This window comes from Mirounga angustirostris, unplaced genomic scaffold, assembly GCF_029215605.1.
Source record: "Mirounga angustirostris isolate CCGP_5_RB_7025 unplaced genomic scaffold, mMirAng1.0.hap1 SCAF_7, whole genome shotgun sequence".
NCBI lineage: Eukaryota > Metazoa > Chordata > Mammalia > Carnivora > Phocidae > Mirounga > Mirounga angustirostris.
The window spans coordinates 29,101,940-29,122,630 of record NW_026991715.1 but is presented as its reverse complement, the minus strand read 5'-3'; the positions used below and the strand labels follow the sequence as shown (position 1 = coordinate 29,122,630).

Genomic DNA, 20,691 nt, shown 5'->3' with positions numbered 1-20,691 from the left:
TGTTTGTTTTAAAGATTTTATTTATTTATTTGACAGAGAGAGACACAGCGAGAGAGGGAACACAAGCAGGGGGAGTGGGGGAGGGAGAAGTAGGCTTCCTGTGGAGCAGGGACCCCGATGCAGGGCTTGATCCCAGGACCCTGGGATCATGACCTGATCCGAAGGCAGACACCTAATGACTGAGCCACCCAGGCACCCCCCCCCTTTTTTAAAGATTTTATTTAGGTTAGATGATATTCCTTAAACATAGACTGTAAGCAACTTCTGAAAGAGATCTCCTCTTCCTCAATTACTGAAAAAACTACATTCAACTAACCTTCTAGCACTGCCCACCACCCTTCATAAAGCAGTGAATGTATCTAATGGCAGCTATTCTGTGGACTTATTTTCTTTCACCCTAGAGAAAAGCCATGGGACAATTTCTAAATAAAAATATTTCTTAAATTATAGGCTTAAATAATACCATGAAATATGTCATTTATTATATACCCAATATAATAAATGTAAAACAGTGGTATCAGAATAATACATTTTCTGTTCAAAAAGTATATACACACACACACACATATATATGTATGTATGTATGTAGAAATGTGTAGAAAAAGTTAACAGAAGTTATCTTTGAGTAGAAGGATTATAGGTAAGTAAGACAGGGTATTGGGTTTTGTTTTGTATTTTTCTTTAAACTTCATATTATCTGCTTTCCCTACAACGTAAACTGAAATTTGTAAATATTTAAAAAAAAAAACAAACATACCATCATTGACTCGGTAACATAAGTTACACTTCCATCTCCTTTGATCCAGAAAGCTGACAAAAGGGTTGATGTATGTCCTGCATGAGCGGCATCTCACAATTGTACTGGAGGTAACCACAGGCAATTGCTAAAAAAAACAGAACTAATTTTTTAAAGGCAATGATCATTACATCTAAAGGCCAAATACTAATCCATACCTTTCAAGTAACTTCTGGGATACTCTAATTTTGGAGAAAAAAACCAAGGGTTAAAAAAGGTGCCCAAACTGTCACACAAAAATACTATATAGCTAAAATGTATTGATTTTAAAAACTACTACTTTTCTCCATAAACATTCTCATTAAATCCTGCCTTTTAAAAAGTATTTATTTTCTCATTAAACATTTATATTATAAAACCAACATGGTAAATATCCAATGTATTTTTGAGATGGATGGTAAATGGCCAATGAAATGACCAAGTAAATTAGGAATTTTCTTCATGTTACATTAAGAGGCTTACTAAATTCTCATGAAAATCATAAAGTACGGTAAAGGTATAGTATTCAATTAAACTCTGCAATTATGCTCCTATTTAAAGTTTATCCTACATACTAGAAGTTCTAAAGTCTTAATATAAATTTGTTTTGGGATAGTCACTTCACTTATGTACTGATCCTCCCAAGAGTATGTCAAGGTCCCAGAGCCTTATGACAAAAGTGGAAGGGCTTCTTTGTTTTTCCCCGGAGGGAAACAGCAGAGGGAACAGCTTCCGAAAGCAACAAATTTACTCCAAGAATGGCAGAACTGGGAGCCTGGGTATTTTAAATGGGCAAATAATTTACAACTTTTAAAATAGCATTATTCATTTATTTCCTTTCAGTATCGCTTGAATTTTTCAAAAATAGGCTTATTTTACCTCATTTTGAAGTGTTTGGTAATAAAAATGATGGCTGAATTACAAATAAAGGAACCTGTCAATGGTCAAATTCCTAAAGATAGCTCAGATAAATTCCACATGTGATTCTTGCACTACTGTAGAAAATTCTTCATCACCAAGATAATTTTCCATTAGACATTTACTTTCATTAGTGAAACATACCACTAAGTCTTTGAAAGGATGAAGCAGTAGTCCCAAAGGAAGTTTGGCTTTATTCAGTAAGGCCTGAGTCTGAGGAATGCTAGTCAGCGTGCATCGAAATAACCTATACCAAAGTAAAAACCATGTATCATAAAAAAGAATTATGTGTCAATTGTTGCTATAATTATTTTTGGGCAAAAAAAAAAAAAGATTTGAAAGGTACACATTTTAACAGTGGATCAAATTACAAAGAAACTTTTCAATAGGCCCTCTCAAATTTTATCCCATTAAATATTTAAGTCCTATTCAGAAAGAGAGGCTGGATAGTTACAACCCAGTATTATATAACTAAAATAGTCTCTTCTTGGCTTGGCTTGTGCATAAGCAGCCCAGACTAACAAATGACTTATTTTTCTTTTTTTTAAAGATTTTATTTATTTATTTATTTGACAGAGAAAGACACAGCGAGAGAGGGAACACAAGCAGGGGGAGTGGGAGAGGGAGAAGCAGGCTTCCCACTGAGCAGGGAGCCCGATGTGGGACTTGATCCCAGGACCCTGGGATCATGACCTGAGCCGAAGGCAGACGCTTAACGACTGAGCCACCCAGGCGCCCCTTATTTTTCTTTATATAAATTTAGATTACAATGGAATTAAAAGGTGATGACACAAATGTACAAATGCAAGCTTAAGTTTATTAATGAAAAGATCAGTTTTGTTGAAGGTTCTAAAAAGACCATTTAAAAATAACAAAATTCAATTTATCAGAAAGTTATCACCATATACATTTAAATTAATGATCCATTTTAAGGGACAAAAGAGTATTACGTTTGTTATGAAAAATAATTTAAAATGAGAGCAAATAAAGGATTATGTAGAATCAAACTTGGACTTTAAAAAAAATAATGTATTCACCACAGTGATATTGAGTGTCATAGTCCCATTAGAGCTGATAAGAGCAGTCATCAGCCTAGAAGTTACAACCCTATTTCTTGAGTTAGAATATTTCAAATATCAAGTAAGCAATTAACAAAGATCTTTTTCCTGCATGCAAAACTATTTTCATAAATTAATGTTTGTACTGCTTGTTCATAATAGCATGGTTCCCAAAAAAATACAAAACTTCTAGAATAAAATGTCATAGTGAATAAGAAATGCTATTTGAAGCCTTACTCTGGATTACAATTGAGTTTCTGGATATCTTCATGCAAATTTGGAACAGGAGGCTGCAAAGATGTTGCTGGAAGCATATTTCTTTCTTGAAGAAGATTGATAACTCTTAGCCCCTCTGGATGTAGACTTAATCCACTCATGCTTGCAGTTAAATGATTAGCACCTAAGGGAGTCTAGAGATACATAATTTTAAAGTAAGTAGCCTTTATGTTTTCAGTTGAAAACAGACGTATATAAGGACTTGGTTACTTAATTTTTCTCTAAATAACAGAACTAATCTAGATTTCCTGGTCAATTTTTTTTGGTTCTGGGGATATGTAATAAAACAAGTCTTATGAAATATCCATTATTTTAATTGGTTAAAAGTATTCATTACAGCTTCCTAAAACTTTTATGTCTACACAGTTTAAATCAAAAGATGGAAAATTGGTTTAAAAAAAAAAGTTTACCTGAGTAAAGCCCTGTGGCCCACTTGAGTAATTCATGGAAGAGGGTGACATTCCAGTTGTACTAGGTGGTGCTGTGTTCTGATAACCAGGTGGTAAGGAGGGATATGAATACCCAACACTTCGGCTCATAGTGGGATTCTTGTTAGCATGCTGTGGTGTTGCTAGAAACAAGGTAACTTTTAAGTTCTATTTTATATTCCGGAATACTTTAAATAAACATATACATCCATTGAATTATAACGCTAAAATCCTTTGGGTAATTTAATACTTTCGTTTATCAAATTTGCAACATAAGACAAACACTACTAACAAAGTAATAGCAATGATTAAAATCTAGTTAATGTAGACTATAACCAAAAACACATAAAAATAAGCTTGTATGAAGAAAAATAAGCTTGGTATGGTTAATTTACTTTTGTATCATTTACTAAACTTTATATTCAGACTAAAATTCTAATTCAAAACGTCAATGAAAGCATATTAATGTTCAACTCGTTAAATATACTTAAATAGATTTAATTCATAAAAATACTCTATAAGCCAGAACATAATAATAAAACCCATGATCCCAATTAAAGGGGAAAAAAAAAAAAAACTAACAAAAATCTAAAGGTATGGAGATAAAAAATGCTACCATGAGTTATTGCTGTGTGACATGATTATGAAGTTTTTTTCACTGTTTCCTATAATGAACACATACTAAAACAAAACAAAAACACACACACACAAAAACAAAAAACAACTTTCATAGCATCTCACCCAAGAAGCCACCGCCTTCAATTTCATCATAACTATTGTGAACCACATTAGATCCATTATTGGTATTTGATGTAATACCTAAAAAGGAAGTTTATTACAATATAAACTAGAACAATTATTACAATTTCTGAAAGATTTGAGCGCTAATGTCTAAAATTTAAGATAACTTTATAAATACTTTAACCCACAGCCCAGGAAAAATGTCAAATGTTGAAATAAAAATTTCAAATAATGCATGTTTTTAAATATACAAAATATATAAAAGTTTTAAATAATTTTACAAACTTCTAAAACAGATGGTCCTTTGTGCAGTTTATAAAATTACATACTATCTGAAAGATTTCAGCAGTTGAGAGCAGCATTAAAAACCTCTAAAAAACAGTACACATTGAAAAAAAAGTCATCAAAATCAGTACTATTTAAAGAGAAAATAAATTATGAGGATAAAAACTTTTTTTTTTCAAAACAAGGAAAAGAGTGGAATCTAGAATTATTTTGAAGGTGATATAAGTTAATAGAATGATTGTTTTATTCTAGGGAACAACTACTAAAAATAAAAATCTTAACTTGCTTTCCCCCCAATTTAAAGATTTAAAGATAAATGCCAGGGACATCTGCTTACAAAGAATTAAAATCTATTTCTAGGTACCTCTACTATTTATGAGCTCTAAGTCAGGTATAGAAGAAACTAAAATTAGTGAATAGCATCAACCTCTAGCTTCTAAGTACCAAGGTGCTAACTTTAATAGTCATTTTAACACCAAATAGATAAGTTTAATAGTTGATAAAATCAGTTAATTTCTTTCCAGTTCTCAAGACCACCATGACTTTAACCATGAGTTGATACAGAAAACCTTAATAAAACTGCTTTTATTTTTTTTTTAAGATTTTATTTATTTATTTGACAGAGACACAGTGAGAAAGTAAACAAAAACATTGGGCATATTTTTAGTTGGTTAAAAATGCAAGTATTGGGGCGCCTGGGTGGCTCAGTGGTTAAGTGTCTGCCTTCGGCTCAGGTCATGATCCCAGGGTCCTGGGATTGAGCCCCACGTCTGGCTCCCTGCTCAGCAGGAAGCCTACTTCTCTCTCTCCCACTTTCCCTGCTTGTGTTCTCTCTCTGGCTGTCTCTCTCTGTCAAATAAATAAATAAAATCTCTAAAAAAATAAAAAATAAAATAAAAATTAAAAAAATAAAAATGCAAGTATTTATTGTAGCTTGATTTTCAAAATTATAATGTGGCAAACAGAGGGACATTATCATTTTGTTACTCATTGTTAACACCATTCTTTTCAAAATATTCACAGGTCCCTCTTTTCCCTACTTATATAATATTAAAAAAAGGAAATGATAGAAGAAAAAACAAAAATAATATTGATAGTATTCAGTAGTAGGATATGGACAGCAGTTTTTCCCTCCTCTGTTTTCCTATTTCCACATTTTACTGCATTTGCTGCATAACCCAGCATTAGGTTATTGCTAAAATCAATTTCCTACTTGACAAAATATAGTGTTGAAACTAATAAACTTATATTTTAAAGTTGTATCTGAAGACAATGCTTTAAAACATTTTATTGTTTAGCAGTGCCTCCAGTGGCTCAGTCTAAGCGTCTGCCTGTCATGATCCCAGGGTCCTAGGATCGAGCCCCGCATCGGGCTCCCCGCTCAGCAGGAAGCCTGCTTCTCCCTTTCCCACTCCCCATGCTGTGTTCCCTCTCTCGCTCTCTCTCTGTCAAATAAATAAAATCTTAAAAAAAAAAAAAAATGTTGTTTATATACAACTTCAAAATGCTTGCATATTTTACTTTTTATTTAGGTTGATAAATATTTGTTAATATTTACAATAATAGCAGAAAACAAAATACTGCTTCCATGAAAAAGAGCCAATGTATTAAAAGGACAGTTCTAAAGCAGAAATTCTCCTCCCACCTTCCTCTGCCAAAAGGCACCTAACTTTAGAGCCATGATTGTTAAAATCTGCCCAGCAACAAAAAAAGAATTCTAAGGAGCTTTTTTTAAACTCTGTATTCCTGAAGGCCTTCCTTAACTGAAACAACTAAATTTCTGGAAAAAAATATTATCTGAATGCAAAGAATTCAAATAATATTCATCCTTCCACCCCAAGTCAAAACTTTAGATTTGACTTGGTTTTGCCTTGCTTACCTTCTTGGTTGACAGCTGAATTAAATGAGGGCTGGGGCACAGCTCTATGTGATGATTTCTGAGGCGTGAGTGCCCTCACTGGAGGTGGTCCTCCAGTTGGAGGGGGCCCAATAGGAGCTCCTGGTTGGAAAGTGGTAGGCAGAGGTGGGTTCACTAAGGGGGGTGCAGAACCTATAGAAACATCAGTTTTTCACAAATCACTTAAAAACTAAGAAAAAGGACAAAACAGCCTTTTACCAAATATGAGTAACTTCCAAATTTACATTTTAATTAAAATCACTAACAAATTACCAGAAATATGTTACCTGCTCAGGTTTATGACTTTTTAATTTATATGCATGCTTTACACATTTACAATCTCTTTTACATGCTTCTTATTTGTCAATTATTAAAGCAGCATCAAATCACTTATAGGGTAGATACAATGCCCTGTTTATTGATTAATTTTTATTAACTGGTCACAGAGGTTCAATATTCCAACAGAATATTCCAACAGAATATCAAATATTCCAATAGAAATTAACATGAATAAAATGTTATTAATGTCCTATTAATGTAGTCCATTCAATTAACATTAATTAGGTTGACAGCTTTCTAAAGTTACAAACTAGGGGCTCCTGGGTGGCTCAGTCAGTTGAGTGACCGACTCCTGATTTTGGCTTGGGTCATAATCTCAGGGTCTTGGAATCGAGCCCCACTTGGGGGTCTACGATGAGCTTTGGAGACTGCTTAAGGTTCTCTCCCTCTTCCTCTGTCCCTCTCCCCTGCTCACAATTATTAATCTCACAAAAATTAATCAAAAAAAAAGGAAGGAAGGAAGGAAGAAGGAAAAGAACACTCGCTAGGCTTAAAAATCAGGAAATGATACAAAGTTAATGTATATACTTTATAAAACACTGATATCTGAGAAGTTTAACACTACTCATCAAACTAAACTAAGAATGACACGGTATTTATACTTCTGTCTACCAGTATCTTGCTGCCTCGATTTCACCAGTTTTCTCTCAGGACAGTAAGTGCTGATGAGTGTAAAAACATTATCAGTTACTTCTGAGGAAATTCCTCTCTGTGATATCAAAAGTTCCAAAACCCACACCACCTGCTCATTCAAGTCAACAACGTTGTTCCCACCTTCTCATTTGTCAAAGAGGAGGAACAAAGTCTACAAAGTAGATAAAATACTACTGATAAGAATGTGATTTAATTTTTCATTCCAGGACTTTTCTTAATCTTCTGAATTTTTAAGTGAAATAGATAATAAATGGATTTTATTTATATTCTACCTGTATTTGTAAAATCTTGTGATTTTTAAAAGTAAGGGGATAAAGATACCCAGATATGAGAATTTTCAATGTTTCTTCAATACTGTTCAATTTTCCAGGATCAAAATGAAAAATGATCGTTATTACTGAACCTTATAGTTCCCAACAAGACAAATCAGTGCCCTATTGACAACTGAAGACAATAATCAGATTACTGCCATATAACTCCCTTATCAAGGAAGCACTGACACATATCCATGGCAATACAGACAAGTCAAAAGAACAAAAGGACAAGGTACACTACCAACTCAGCATGAGCAAGAATGTATGATACATCTGGCCACCAAGGTGTAACAACCTAATGTTTAACAAAATACAAGTGAGCTTATAGAGATTTTTCACAGGTTTAAGAAAAAAAAAAATTGAAACCACAACATGCTACATTTCATAGACATTTTTTCAAGCTGAATAATTTTTTTTCTTTTTTAAGTAGGCTACAAACCCAGTGTGAAGCCTAAAAGAGCTTGAACTCATGATCGTGAGATCAAGACCTAAGCTCAGACCAAGAGTCAGACGCTTAACCGAGTCACCCAGGCACCCCTCAAGTTGTATAATTCTTATTTGTAACATTAATAGCTAGAGTTTTAGAACCTGCCCTCCAGATCCCTAAAGCTAATGTAAGGATGTTAAAAGACTGATTAGGAAAAAAAAGTCAGATTGGGAGCCTGGGTGGCTCAATCCGTTAAGAGTCTGGGATTGAGCCCCAGCATCTGGCTCTCGGATCAGCGGGGAGTCTGCTTTTCCCTCTGACGCCCTCCCCCACCGCTCATGTTTTCATGCTCTCTCTCTGAAATAAACAAAATCTTAAAAAAAAAAAAAAAAAGGAAAAAAGTAAGAGAAATTTAATATGTGGACTCGAGACTTAGTATAACATAGATACAGTTTTGAGATCAGATAATCAGGCAATAACTACCAATGAAGTGTTAAAAAATGAGGAATTTGGGGGCGCCTGGGTGGCTCAGTTGGTTAAGCGACTGCCTTCGGCTCAGGTCATGATCCTGGAGTCCCGGGATCGAGTCCCATATCGGGCTCCTTGCTCAGCGGGGGGTCTGCTTCTCCCTCTGATCCTCCCCCCTCTCATGTGCTTTCTCTCTCTCATTCTCTCTCTCAAATAAATAAAATCTTTAAAAAAAAAATGAGGAATTTGGGGCGCCTGGGTGGCTCAGTCGTTAAGCATCTGCCTTCGGCTCAGGTCATGATCCCAGGGTCCTGGGATCGAGCCCCACATCAGGCTCCTTGTTCAGCGGGGAGCCTGCTTCTCACTCTCCCTCTGCCTGATGCTCCCCGTTTGTGCTCTCTCTCTCTCTCTCAAATAAAAAATAAATAAATAAATAATGAGGAATTTTTTTAGAAGTATCTAAGAAAAAAGCAGGGTAGTAATATATTTATTTAAGGTTCATTTTCTTAGTTTATGTATCTTTCTTCCCCTTTTTTTTATATAAGAAACTTCCTAAGTTTTGTCACTCACTTATGTCTCTTTCACCACATCTGTGGTGTAGCCCTCTACCTGAGGGCTTGTGACACCCAAAAACATTTCAGATTATTGATGATGTGCTTTTTAATAAGAAGCTACACCTACTCTTAAATAGTTTTTAAATAGTAGCTTTTCCCAAACTATTTTCTTGTGGCTTTGGGCAAAGTAGTCAAGCCTCATTTCTTATCTGTAAAAGAAACTGTTGTGAAGATTAAATAAGATACCACATATAAAAGTTTGGCAAAGTGCTGGAAAATAAAAACATTCAGTAAATGTTACCTATAATTATCAATAATGAGATGAAAATTCATTAATTTCAAGTGATTGATGCTCACTCATGGTGCAGAATAAGAATAAAAGTAACCAGATGGATTTCAGTTTGAACAATTGCAGATCAGAAGATTTCTACAAAGAAACCAGTTTTCTAGAAGCAACTATAACCTTTATAGGCCAAAATGCAAGATGTATTCACTGGAGCCAATCACTGATCAGAGGCTAAGAAAAATAGTTTCAGCAATTGAAATATATGTAGTACACAGGAATACAGATACAAGGTAATTATTGATACTACTATTTCATTTGAAAGTTTTTACTAGTTCATTTCCTTGAGGATGTTGGCACAACAGAATCAACATGCAGATCTCAATACAGAATTTTAAATGCTTTTCAAAGTAACACTATTAATTTTGTTAAGTGTACAAGACACTAATTTTAAGAGCTAAATAGGAACAATGAAATGGTTAAATGAACTTCCTTGTGAACCAGATACAACCAAACTTTGATATACAAACTGATGTACAAATCCACACAATCCCAATCAAAATCCCAGGTGCCTTCTTTGCAAAAACTGACAAGCTAATCCTAAAATTCTTATGGAAATGCCAAGGGACCCAGAACAGCCAAAACAAACTTGAAAAAGAAAAACAAAGTTGAAGGGGTACCTGGGTGACTTAGTACTGTTAAGCATCTGATTTCAGTTCAGGTCATGATCTCAGGGTCCTGGGATGAGCCCTGCTAGGGGCTCCCTGCTCAGTGGGGAGTCTGCTTCTCACTCTCCCACTGCCCCTCCCCTCGCTTGTGCTCTCTCTCTCTCTCAAATAAATAAAATCTTAAAAAAAAAAAAAAGTTGGAGGAGTCCTACTTCCCAAATTCAAGGCTTACTACAAACCTACAGTAATCAAGTTGTTTGGTACTGGTATAGATAGTTATAGATCAATAGAAAAGAATTCAGAGTCCCAAAATAAACCCTTACATTTATGATCAGTTGATTTTCAATAAGGGTGCCAACACCATTCAATAAAAGAAAGAACAGTCTTTCCATCAAATAGTCCTGGGACAAATGTATACCTACATGCACAAGAATGAAGTTTAACCCCTATCTCACACTATACACAAAAATTAATTCCAAATTGATCAAAGACGTAAATAGGAGAGCTAAAGCTATAAAACTCTCACAAGAAAAAATAAATATAAATCTCTGCTCACTGCTTTCTGACTGCGGTTCTGCTAATAACACTCACTCCTCACTACAAAAGTTATTGTCTGCTCTGACCTGCCCCTCCAGGATCCTACAGTTTCTGGGGACCAAAACAGTCTAAGTCATAACAAAAAGATAACCCAAGCCTCAGATCAAGACCAAAAAAAGAGACCATAGGGATTGAGCTTAAGATGGAACCCAGTTAATAAAAATAATGGCAAGTCCTTAAGGAAGTGGTTCTGCATGCATACCTGATTCCCTGAAATATCATGGGTGACTCAAAGAAACACAGAGGATACCTTCACAGGTAAGAAGCAAACCCATGATTTTAAGTTAACGCAAGGTTAGAGAAGTAATTTATTTAAAGATTAACAATGATTTAGAAAACCAACAGTCCTCCATTTGGTTTTAAGTCTTGAAATATTAATTATAACATCTAAACAGGCAAAATTTTCCCACTTCTACATAGTAAGCACTCCTATTATGAACGCTACCTGATTTTATGAAGTTGTTTTGAAGTGAAGGATCTCCAGAAGAAACATATTGATGACTTGTCAAATTTGTATTCCCAGATACAGCTGGTTGGGATGATACACGAGGACAATGGTTTGTCTGTGATCCTGTGGATGGATAGTTATACTGCCAATTCAAAGGTGGTTGTACATTGGCTCCAGGAAGAAAGCTACCAGAAGGCATTGGTGTAGCAGCTGGGTTCTGAGAAGTAGGTAGTGGCATTCGGGGAACAGGACCACTGTGAAGTGAAGGTGTCAGTGGATTAGAAGCTACAGGTGGTCTATAAAGAGTCTGCCCAGGTCCCTGATAAATACTTAACGGAGATACAGTCTGAGAACCACCATAGTTAGACTGTCCAGAGACTGGATTCAATGTCTTTGCTGGTATTAGATGAGGGTAGGATCCTGGAAGCTGAGAATTATATCCTTCATTCACTGACACTTGTGAAGACATCAGTGCATTTTGGACAGGACCTTCCAATAAGAGGAGGAAAAATTAGTCTTCCAAACAAAGTAATAAAAATACTTTAAGAAATACAGTAAAACATATGGTACTCTTACAATTAAACAGTAAAAAGACAAATAACCCAATTTAAAAATGAACAAAAGATTCAGACATTCAATATATTTCCAAAGAGATACACAAATGGCCAATAAGCACATGCAAAAACACTCAACATTATTAGTCATTAGAGAAATACAAATCAAAACCACAGTGAGGTGGCACTCACACCAAGTAGGATGACTAAAATGTAAAAGTCAATAAACATTTTAGTGTTAACAAGAATGTGGATGGGGCACCTGGGTGGCTCAGTCGGTTGGGCATCTGCCTTCAGCTCAGGTCATGATCTTGGGATCCTGGGATCGAGCCCCATGTCGGGCTCCCAGCTTCAGTCGGGAGTCTGCTTCTCCCTCTCCCTCTGCCCCTCCCACCCCCCACTTGGGCTCTTTCTCTCGAATAAATAGTTGAAATCTTTAATAAAAAAAAAAAAGGAATGTGGAGAAACTGGAACCCTCACACATTGCTAATAGAAGTGTAAAATGGTGCAACTACAATGGAAAACAGTTTGGCAGTTCCTCAAAGTATTAAACATAGTTATCATATAATTCAGTAATTCCACTCTTAACCTGCATAAAAAGTCGTGCACAAATGTTCATAATATTATTCGTAATTGCCAAAAATTACAAACAACCAAAATGTCCATCAACTGATGAACAGAGATAAACAAAAGGGTATATCTATACAATGGGATATTATTTGGTCATAAAAAGGAATGAAATATTGACGACATTTTACAACATAGATAAACCTTGAAAACATTATGCTGAGTGAAAGATGCTGGTCACAAAAGAGGAGATACACTGTATGATTCATGAAATATCCAGAACAGCAAAATCTACAGACACAGAGGTAGATTTGTGGTTGCAGGGGCTGGGGCGAGGAGGGAATGGGGAGTAACTGTCAATGGGAATAGGGTTTCTTTTGGGGATTATAAAAATATTATAAAATTGATAGTAGTGATGGTTGCAAAACTCTGTGAATACACTAAAAATCACTGAATTGTACATTTTAAAGCTGTTATTAAAAAAAAAAATCCCTAGAACTACCACTTCTACTCAGGAATATACTGTTATTTCTGTTGCTAAAATTAGACAGTAAAAGGAAATAGATACTTTTTTAAAAGATTTTATTTATTTGAGAGAGAGCAAGCACGAGCACAAGCAGGGGGAGAGGGGTAGAGGGAGAAGGAGAAGCAGACTCCCTACTTAGCAGGGAGCCCCATGTGGGGCTTAAGCCAGGACCTAGGACCCTGAGATCATGACCTGAGCCAAAGGCAAATGCTTAACGGACTGAGCCAGGCAGACGACCCAAGATAAATATTTTTTAAAAAGACAGCACTCTGGGGGCGCCTGGGTGGCTCAGTCATTAAGCGTCTGCCTTCGGCTCAGGTCATGATCCAAGGGTCCTGGGATGGAGCCCAGCATCAGGCTCCCTGCTCCACAGGAAGCCTGCTTCTCCCTCTCCCACTCCCCCTGCTTGTGTTCCCTCTCTCGCTGTCTCTCTCTGTCAAATAAATAAATAAAATCTTTAAAAAAAAAAAAAAAAAAGATAGCACTCGGGGGCACCTGGGTGGCTCAGTCAGTAGAGTGTGCAACTATTTTTTTTTTTAAGATTTTATTTATTTATTTACCTGAGAGAGAGAGAAAGAGAGAGGGAGAACAAGGAAGAGCTGACGGAGGACAGATTCCATGCTGAGCTTGGAGCCGTACTTGGGCCCAATCTCATGACCCTGAGATCATGACCTGAGCAGAAATCAAAGAGTTGGACGCTTAACTGACTAAGCCACCCAGGCGCCCCAGCACCTCTTTAAATATTTATGTATAATGAAGACCCTCATCTCTGAGTTTAATAAATGCATATGGTAAAGTCACTGTCAACTGACATCAGTTATTCCATTTAATGGCCAAAGACCTTCATAAACAAGCTATTCAATTTCCTACTCCTTTTCCTCTCTGCTCAGCTCCAGTCCCACCCACCTGAATGTTTCTTCCACAAGCTTAAATATGCTCCTACCATAGGGTTCTACACTTTCTACTCTGCCAAGAATGCTCTTCCCCCAGATAATCTCACTCAATGTCTTTACTCAGGTCTCTCTTCAAATAATCTCAAAGAAACACTACCTGAACACCGTAATTCAAATACCACCTCTTTCATTCTCTTCACCTCTGACCCTACTTTATTTTTATTTCTAGTGTTAAAATGACACTACGTGGGATGCCTGGGTGGCTCGGTTGTTAAGCGTCTGCCTTTGGCTCAGGTCATGATCTCAAGGTCGTGGGATCAAGTCTTGCATCAGTAGGGAGGCTGCTTCTCCCTCTGCTTGGGTTTCCACTCTGACTGACAGAGACAGACTGTCTCTCTGTCAAATAAATAAAATCTTTAAAAAAAAAATTTTTTTTAATGACACTACGTTATTTATTTATAGTCTCTCCACCTCACTATAATATACGGTCCATGAAGATAGGGACTTTATTTGGAGAAATGTGAGAATTAACTGTAATAAAGGCTAGTTTCAAATGCTACAGTATTCACCTGATGGGATCCCTTAAAGGTAAAAAAATTATTCCATGATAATGGCACCAAGGGACCCAGGCTCGGTTGTTAAGCGTCTGACTTAACAGGGTAGCCTATGTAGCTCAGTCAGTTAAGCAGTCCACTCTTGATTTCGGCTCAGGTCATGACCTCAGGGTCATGAGAATGAGCAGGCTCTACACTCGGAGCCTGCTTAAGATACTCTCTCTCTCCTTCTGCCCCTCCCCTTGCTCGCACTCTAAATAAATTAATAAATAAAATCTAAATAAATGAATAAGCTAAAAAGCAAAGTAGTCCCTTTCCTGAAAACTTTAGTCCTAAAGACATGGAGGTGGGGAGGAGGTGTAAGCATCCACACCGGAGGGAAGCTAGAATAGAATGAGAGGGCAGCACCAGCAATGGGAGAATGGTTACACACAGGAGAACTGATCAAATAAATACATACAGGATGAGCGAGAAGCAAGATCTCTCACTCTCTGAGAAGGGAGTCACAAACATGGAAAGGGGAAAACTAGAATGAACCTAATCATGGTGGGTCTGCACTGGAAGTTACAACTGAAATTCATGGATTTCAATATATATAGATAGGTAGTTTCCCTAATTCTGTCTGCTGAGACAAGTAGCAGAGATATTCCAATAGCTCTGATCACATCTAGTACAATATCTTGGTTTCTAAATACTTTTCTCTCCACTAAAAGGAATCATGGCTGATCTCTCAGCTTAGAAAGTACAAGATGAGCCTGCAATATCTTATTGTGCCAGAAGTCAAAGAAGTGCCCAAGAACGATAATAGAAAACAGAGAAGACAGCTTGAAGGGCACCCAAAGGCCAAATCTGAGATAACATAAATGCAAAATAAATAGTAGTAACAGTGGATTATAATTCACTGAATAAACAGTCCATACCAATATAAATAAATGAATAAATTAAAAGTCTAACAAGGAATGAAATATTTATATTATCTCTATCAGTGATTTTTTTTTTTAAAGTAGGCTCCATGCCCAGCATGGAGACCAATACAGGGCTCAAACTCACAACCCTGAGATCAAGACCTGAGCTGAGGGATGCCTGGGTGGCTCAGTTAGTTAGGTGTCTGCCTTCGGCTCAGGTCATGATCCCAGGATCCTGGAACTGACTCCCACATCAAGCTCCTTGCTCGGTGCAGAGCCTGCTTCTCCTTCTGCCTCTGCCTGCCGCTCCCCCTGCTGTGCTCTCTCTCTCTCTGATGAACAAATAAATAAGGGCGCCTGGGTGGCTCAGTCGTTAAGCATCTGCCTTCGGCTCAGGTCATGATCCCAGGGTCCTGGGATCGAGCCCCGCATCAGGCTCCCTGCTCTGCAGGAAGCCTGCTTCTCCTTCTCCCACTCCCCCTGCTTGTGTTCCCTCTCTTGCTGTGTCTCTCTCTGTCAAATAAATAAATAAAATCTTTTAAAAAAAATAAAAAATAATAAAATAAAAATTAAAAAAAAGACCTGAGCTGAGATCAAGAGTCAGATGCCTGGGGCACCTGGGTGGCTGAGTTGGTTAAATGTCTGTCTTCAGCTCAGGTCATGATCCCAGGGTCCTGGGATCGAGCCCCGCATCGGACTCCCTGGTCAGTGGGGAGTCTGCTTGTCCCTCTCCCTACACCTACCCCACTTGCGCGCTCTCTCTCAAATAAATAAATAAAATCTTAAAAAAAAAAAAAAAAGTCAGATGCTTAACTGACTGAGCCACCCAATGCCTCTAAATAGTCTCAAAGTACATCTCCACATAATACTTACTAATTACAAAATGAAGAAGAGCAACTTCACTATGGAGAAGCTTGACAGACACCACCTTAATCAAGTGATCAAAGTGAACATCATCAATAATGAGAAAAAAATGGAATCATGTACCACACGATAGGATACAATGAGAATACATCATCTCTACTTTAATACTCCTGCTACAGTGCATAATCTGAATCTAATCATGATGAAATAGCAGACAAACCTAAACTGAGTGACATTCTACAAAATAACTGGCTTGTAATTTTCGAAAGCATCTGGGTCATGAAAAGTCAATGAAAGACTGAGGAACTGTTCCAAACTGAAGAGCACTAATGAGGCACAACAATTAAATGCTAAATGTGATTCTGGATGGATTCTTTTGCTAGAAAAGGTTTTACTGGGACAACTGGTGAAACTTGAATGGGGTCTGAGGATTAATAACAATGCATTAATGTTAATTTCCTAATTTTGATAGTTGTGTTATGGTTATTTAGGAGACCTTTATTATTTGTAGGAAATATAAACAAACTAAAATATCTGGAAGTGATGGGACATCATGTCAGCAACTTACTCCCAAATGGTTCAGGAAAAAAAGTTTATTGTCATGTCCTTGTCTATGAATTTACTGTTCCAAAATAAAATGTTTAAAGCAACACTACGTAGTTAGTTATATTGTAGAGATTACAAAAAGCACGCACCTCCTCAATAAATGAGAAAGGCTAGTAAGAACTTAGTGGCTTAGGGTAAAATTTCCAATGACAGCATCTTACCCAGACTCAAAGTGTGGTATATCAAAGAACTTAAAAACAAGTAAAATTTACTTGTTTTTCTGGAAAGCTGTTGTAATAATGTTAACAACACTGATGTCAAAGGTGAATGTGAAAAACCGTAATTTCAAACCTACTAGAATGACTGTATCTAATCAAAGACTGACAATAACAAGGGTTGACAAAGGTGTGGAGAAATTGGAAACTCCAATACATTGCTAGTGGGGATGTAAAATGCTGCAGTCACTTTGAAAAAGCTTAGCAGTTTCTCAAAATATTAAACATCGATGGGGTGCCTGGGTGGCACAGTGGCTTGAGCATCTGACTCTTGGTTTCTGCTCAGGTCATGATCTCAGGATGGTGAGACGGAGTCCTGCGTCTGACTCCACGCTCACCATGGTCAGCTTGGGTTTCTCTCTCCCTCACCCTCTGCCCCTCCACCCACCTCAAGTGCACTCTCTAATGTAAATACATAAATCTTTAAAAAAAAAAAAAAAAAGAAAGAAATTGGGGCGCCTGCGTGCCTCAGTCGTTGGGCACCTGCCTTCGGCTCGGGTCATGATCCCAGGGTCCTGGAATCAAGCCCCACATCGGGCTCCCTGCTCAGCGGGAAGCCTGCTTCTCCCTCTGCCACTCCCCCTGTTTGTGTTCCCTCTCTCGCTGTGTCTCTCTCTGTCAAACGAATAAGTAAAATCTTAAAAAAAAAGAAATTAAAAAAAAATTAAACAGAGATACCTATAATCCATCAATTCCACTCCAAAGTTTATACACAAGAAAACTGAAAACATATGTCTGTACAGAAACTTGCACATGAAAATTCACAGCAGCAGGATTCATGATAGCCAAAAAGTGGAAACAACCCAAATGTCTATCAACTCATTAATGGATAAACAAAATGGCATGTATCCACACAATGGAATATTATTTGGTCATAAAAGAAATGAAGTAACTGATACATGCTACATGGATGAACCTTGAAGATAATACGTTAAAGAATCCAATCACAAAAGACCACATAGTGTATGATTCCATTTATATGAAATGTCCAATACAGGCATATCTATAGAGATAGAAAGTAGATTAGTGGTTGCCTAGTGTAGGAGCAAATACCATGCTGATTATTTCAAATTAAAGCTACTTAAAAAACAGCCTGCACAAGGACACTCAGGACCTCTTCTGTCCCCCTGAAAGCAGAAAATAAATCTCCCATGTGAAAGGTACCCTCCCTGTACCAGGGGGTCAAAAGACATCCTATCACCAGAGAAAGGGAATTTAGAGCCAAAAAGACTTTATAAACAAACCTTGTTATTTTTTATTAATTTACTACCCCAGCCAAAATTCCATTTAGAATTCCTTGCTAATTGAAGCTCTCAAAGTTCAGTTTTGTCCAGTCAATTTCTCACAAATTTACTGTCTGTCTAAAAAGTATAAAAGTACCTGCCTTGGGGCGCCTGGGTGGCTCAGTCCTTAAGCGTCTGCCTTTGGCTCAGGTCATGATCCCAGGGTCCTAGGATCGAGCCCCGCATCAGGCTCCCCGCTCAGTGAGAAGGCTGCTTCTCCCTCTCCCACTCCCCCTGCTTGTGTTCCCTCTCTCTCTAATAAATAAATAAAATAAAAAAAAAAAAAAGTACCTGCCTTGGTCATTTCTTTAGGTCTCAATTTCATTATTGGGCTTCCCTGCATACGTAATTAAACTTTGTTTTTTTCTATTAATCTGTCTCATGTAAATTTAATTCTTAGTCCAGATAGAGGAAAATTTCTACCTCCGCCTCACAGGGACAAATGGACTGTGACTGCTAATGGGTTCAGGGTTGGGGGGGGATGAAAATGTTTTAAAATCGATTGTGGGGGCTCCTGGGTGGTTCAGTCGGTTAGGCATCCCATTCTTTTTTATTTATTTGACACACCGAGAGACAACAAGCAGGGGGAGTGACAAGCAGAGGGAGAGGGAGAAGAAGGCTCAGGCTGAGCAAGGAGCCCCATGCGGGGCTCAATCCCAGGACCCGAGATCATGACCTGAGCTGAAGGCAGCGGCTTAACCAACTAACCAACTAAGCCACCAGGCGCCCCCAGGTGTCGAACTCTTGATCTCAGCTCAGATCTTGATCTGAGGGTTTTGAGTTCAAATCCCCTGTTGGACTCCACACTAGGCACTAGGCGGGGAGCTTACTTAAAAATAAATCAAATCAAATCAAGTCAGATAGGGTGTGATGATGAATATACTGAAAACTACTGACTTGTATACTTTAAATGGGCGAATTGTATGTGTGTGAATTGTATCTCAATAATCCTGTTTTTTTTAAATGATATTTTAAATTTATTTGTCAGAGAGAGTGAGCAAGAGAGAGTAAGCACAAGCAGGGGGAGTGGCAGGCAGAGGGAGAAGCAGGCTCCCCGCTGAGCAAGGAGCCTGATGTGGTGACTCGATCCCAGGACCCTGGGATCATGACCTGAGCCGAAGGCAGACGCTTACCCAAATGAGCCACCCAGGCATCCCTCAATAAACCTGTTTTTAAAAGTGGCTTTTAAAAATGAATGAATAAATAACGTGATATATTCATAATAAAAATAAAGTACTGATGCATGCTACATCATGGATGAACCTTTAAAACATATGCTAAGTGGGCGCCTGGGTGGCTCAGTCATTAAGCGTCTGCCTTCTGCTCAGGTCATGATCCCAGGGTCTTGTTATCAAGTCCCACATCGGGCTCCCTGCTCAGCAGGAAGCCTGCTTCTCCCTCTCCCACTCCCCCGGCTTGTGTTCCTGCTCTCGCTCTCTCTGTCAAATAAATAAATAAAATCTTTAAAAAAAAAAATTATGCTAAGAGCAAGGCAAAAAAATTAATTAAAAAGAAAATTTAAAGAAAATTTAAAAATAAATAAAAAGAGAAAGCAGTCAAAAAGACCATATACTATATGATTCCATCAATAAGAAATGTCCAGAGTAGGCAAATCTATAAAGATAAAAAGTAGGTAAGTAGCTGTTTACTGCTAGTGGATACAGGGATGGGGGACAGGGACTCACTGCAAACGGGGTTGGGATTTCTTTTAGGGGTGATAAAAATATTCTAAAAAATTGTGGCAATGGTGGCACAACTTTGTGAATATATTAAACAATACTCAATTGTAAACTTTAAATGGGTAAACTGTATGATAGATTAATTATACCCAAAAATCTGTTTTTAAAAATAAGAAAGAATAATTAATACAATTCATGTAATAGTTACCTCTGGTTGAGAGAAAGGGGATATGATAAGAGACATAATGGTTTCAGAGGTACTGGTTAAACTCTGTTAAACTAGTGGTGAGCACACAGGAGTTCATTTTATTATTTCTCTTTAAACTGTGCATATGCAGGGCACCCAGCTGGCTTAGTCAGTAGAACATGTGACTCTTGGTCTCGGGGTCGTGAGTATGAGACCCACACTGGGTGTAGAGATTACTTTAAAAATAAATAAACTGTACATGTGTTTTATATAAATTTTATGTGTTTCACAATAAACATTTAAAATAAAAAAGTGCAGAGGCGCCTGGGTGGCTCAGTCGTTAAGCGTCTGCCTTCGGCTCAGGTCATGATCCCAGGGTGCTGGGATCGAGCCCCACATCAGGCTCCCTGCTCGGCGGGGAACCTGCTTCTCCCTCTCCCACTACCCCTGCTGTGTTCCCTCTCTCGCTGTGTGTCTCTCTCTCAAATAAATAAATAAATAAATTTAAAAATAAAATAAAATTGGGGTGCCTGGGTGGCTCAGTCCTTAAGCTTCTGCCTTCGGCTCAGGTCATGATCCCGGGGTCCTGGGATCGAGCCCCGCATCAGGCTCGCCTGCTTCTCCCTCTCCCACTACCCCTGCTTGTGTTCCCTCGCTCTGTCAAATAAATAAATAAAATCTTAAAAATAAATTAATTAATTAATTAAAAATAAAAATAAAATTTAAAA

At 37.5% G+C, this 20,691-nt stretch overlaps 1 protein-coding gene across 3 annotated transcripts in view; it reads right to left on the bottom strand.

Annotated features, from left to right (window-relative positions):
- Window positions 1–20,691, bottom strand: part of SEC24A (SEC24 homolog A, COPII coat complex component) — a 68,759-nt gene that overhangs the window by 33,741 nt on the left and 14,327 nt on the right. Inside the window, exons 2-8 of one of the 3 annotated variants that reach the window (XM_045892748.2) lie at window positions 11,128–11,619; window positions 6,361–6,531; window positions 4,197–4,274; window positions 3,438–3,598; window positions 2,989–3,161; window positions 1,838–1,940; window positions 758–884 (exon numbers count right to left, since the gene is read on the bottom strand). In XM_045892748.2, coding sequence (XP_045748704.1) covers window positions 758–884; window positions 1,838–1,940; window positions 2,989–3,161; window positions 3,438–3,598; window positions 4,197–4,274; window positions 6,361–6,531; window positions 11,128–11,619 — 1,305 coding nt within the window. The remainder of the gene's footprint in view (window positions 1–757; window positions 885–1,837; window positions 1,941–2,988; window positions 3,162–3,437; window positions 3,599–4,196; window positions 4,275–6,360; window positions 6,532–11,127; window positions 11,620–20,691) is intronic. The other 2 variants (XM_064595922.1, XM_045892752.3) reach the window with 2 other exon arrangements.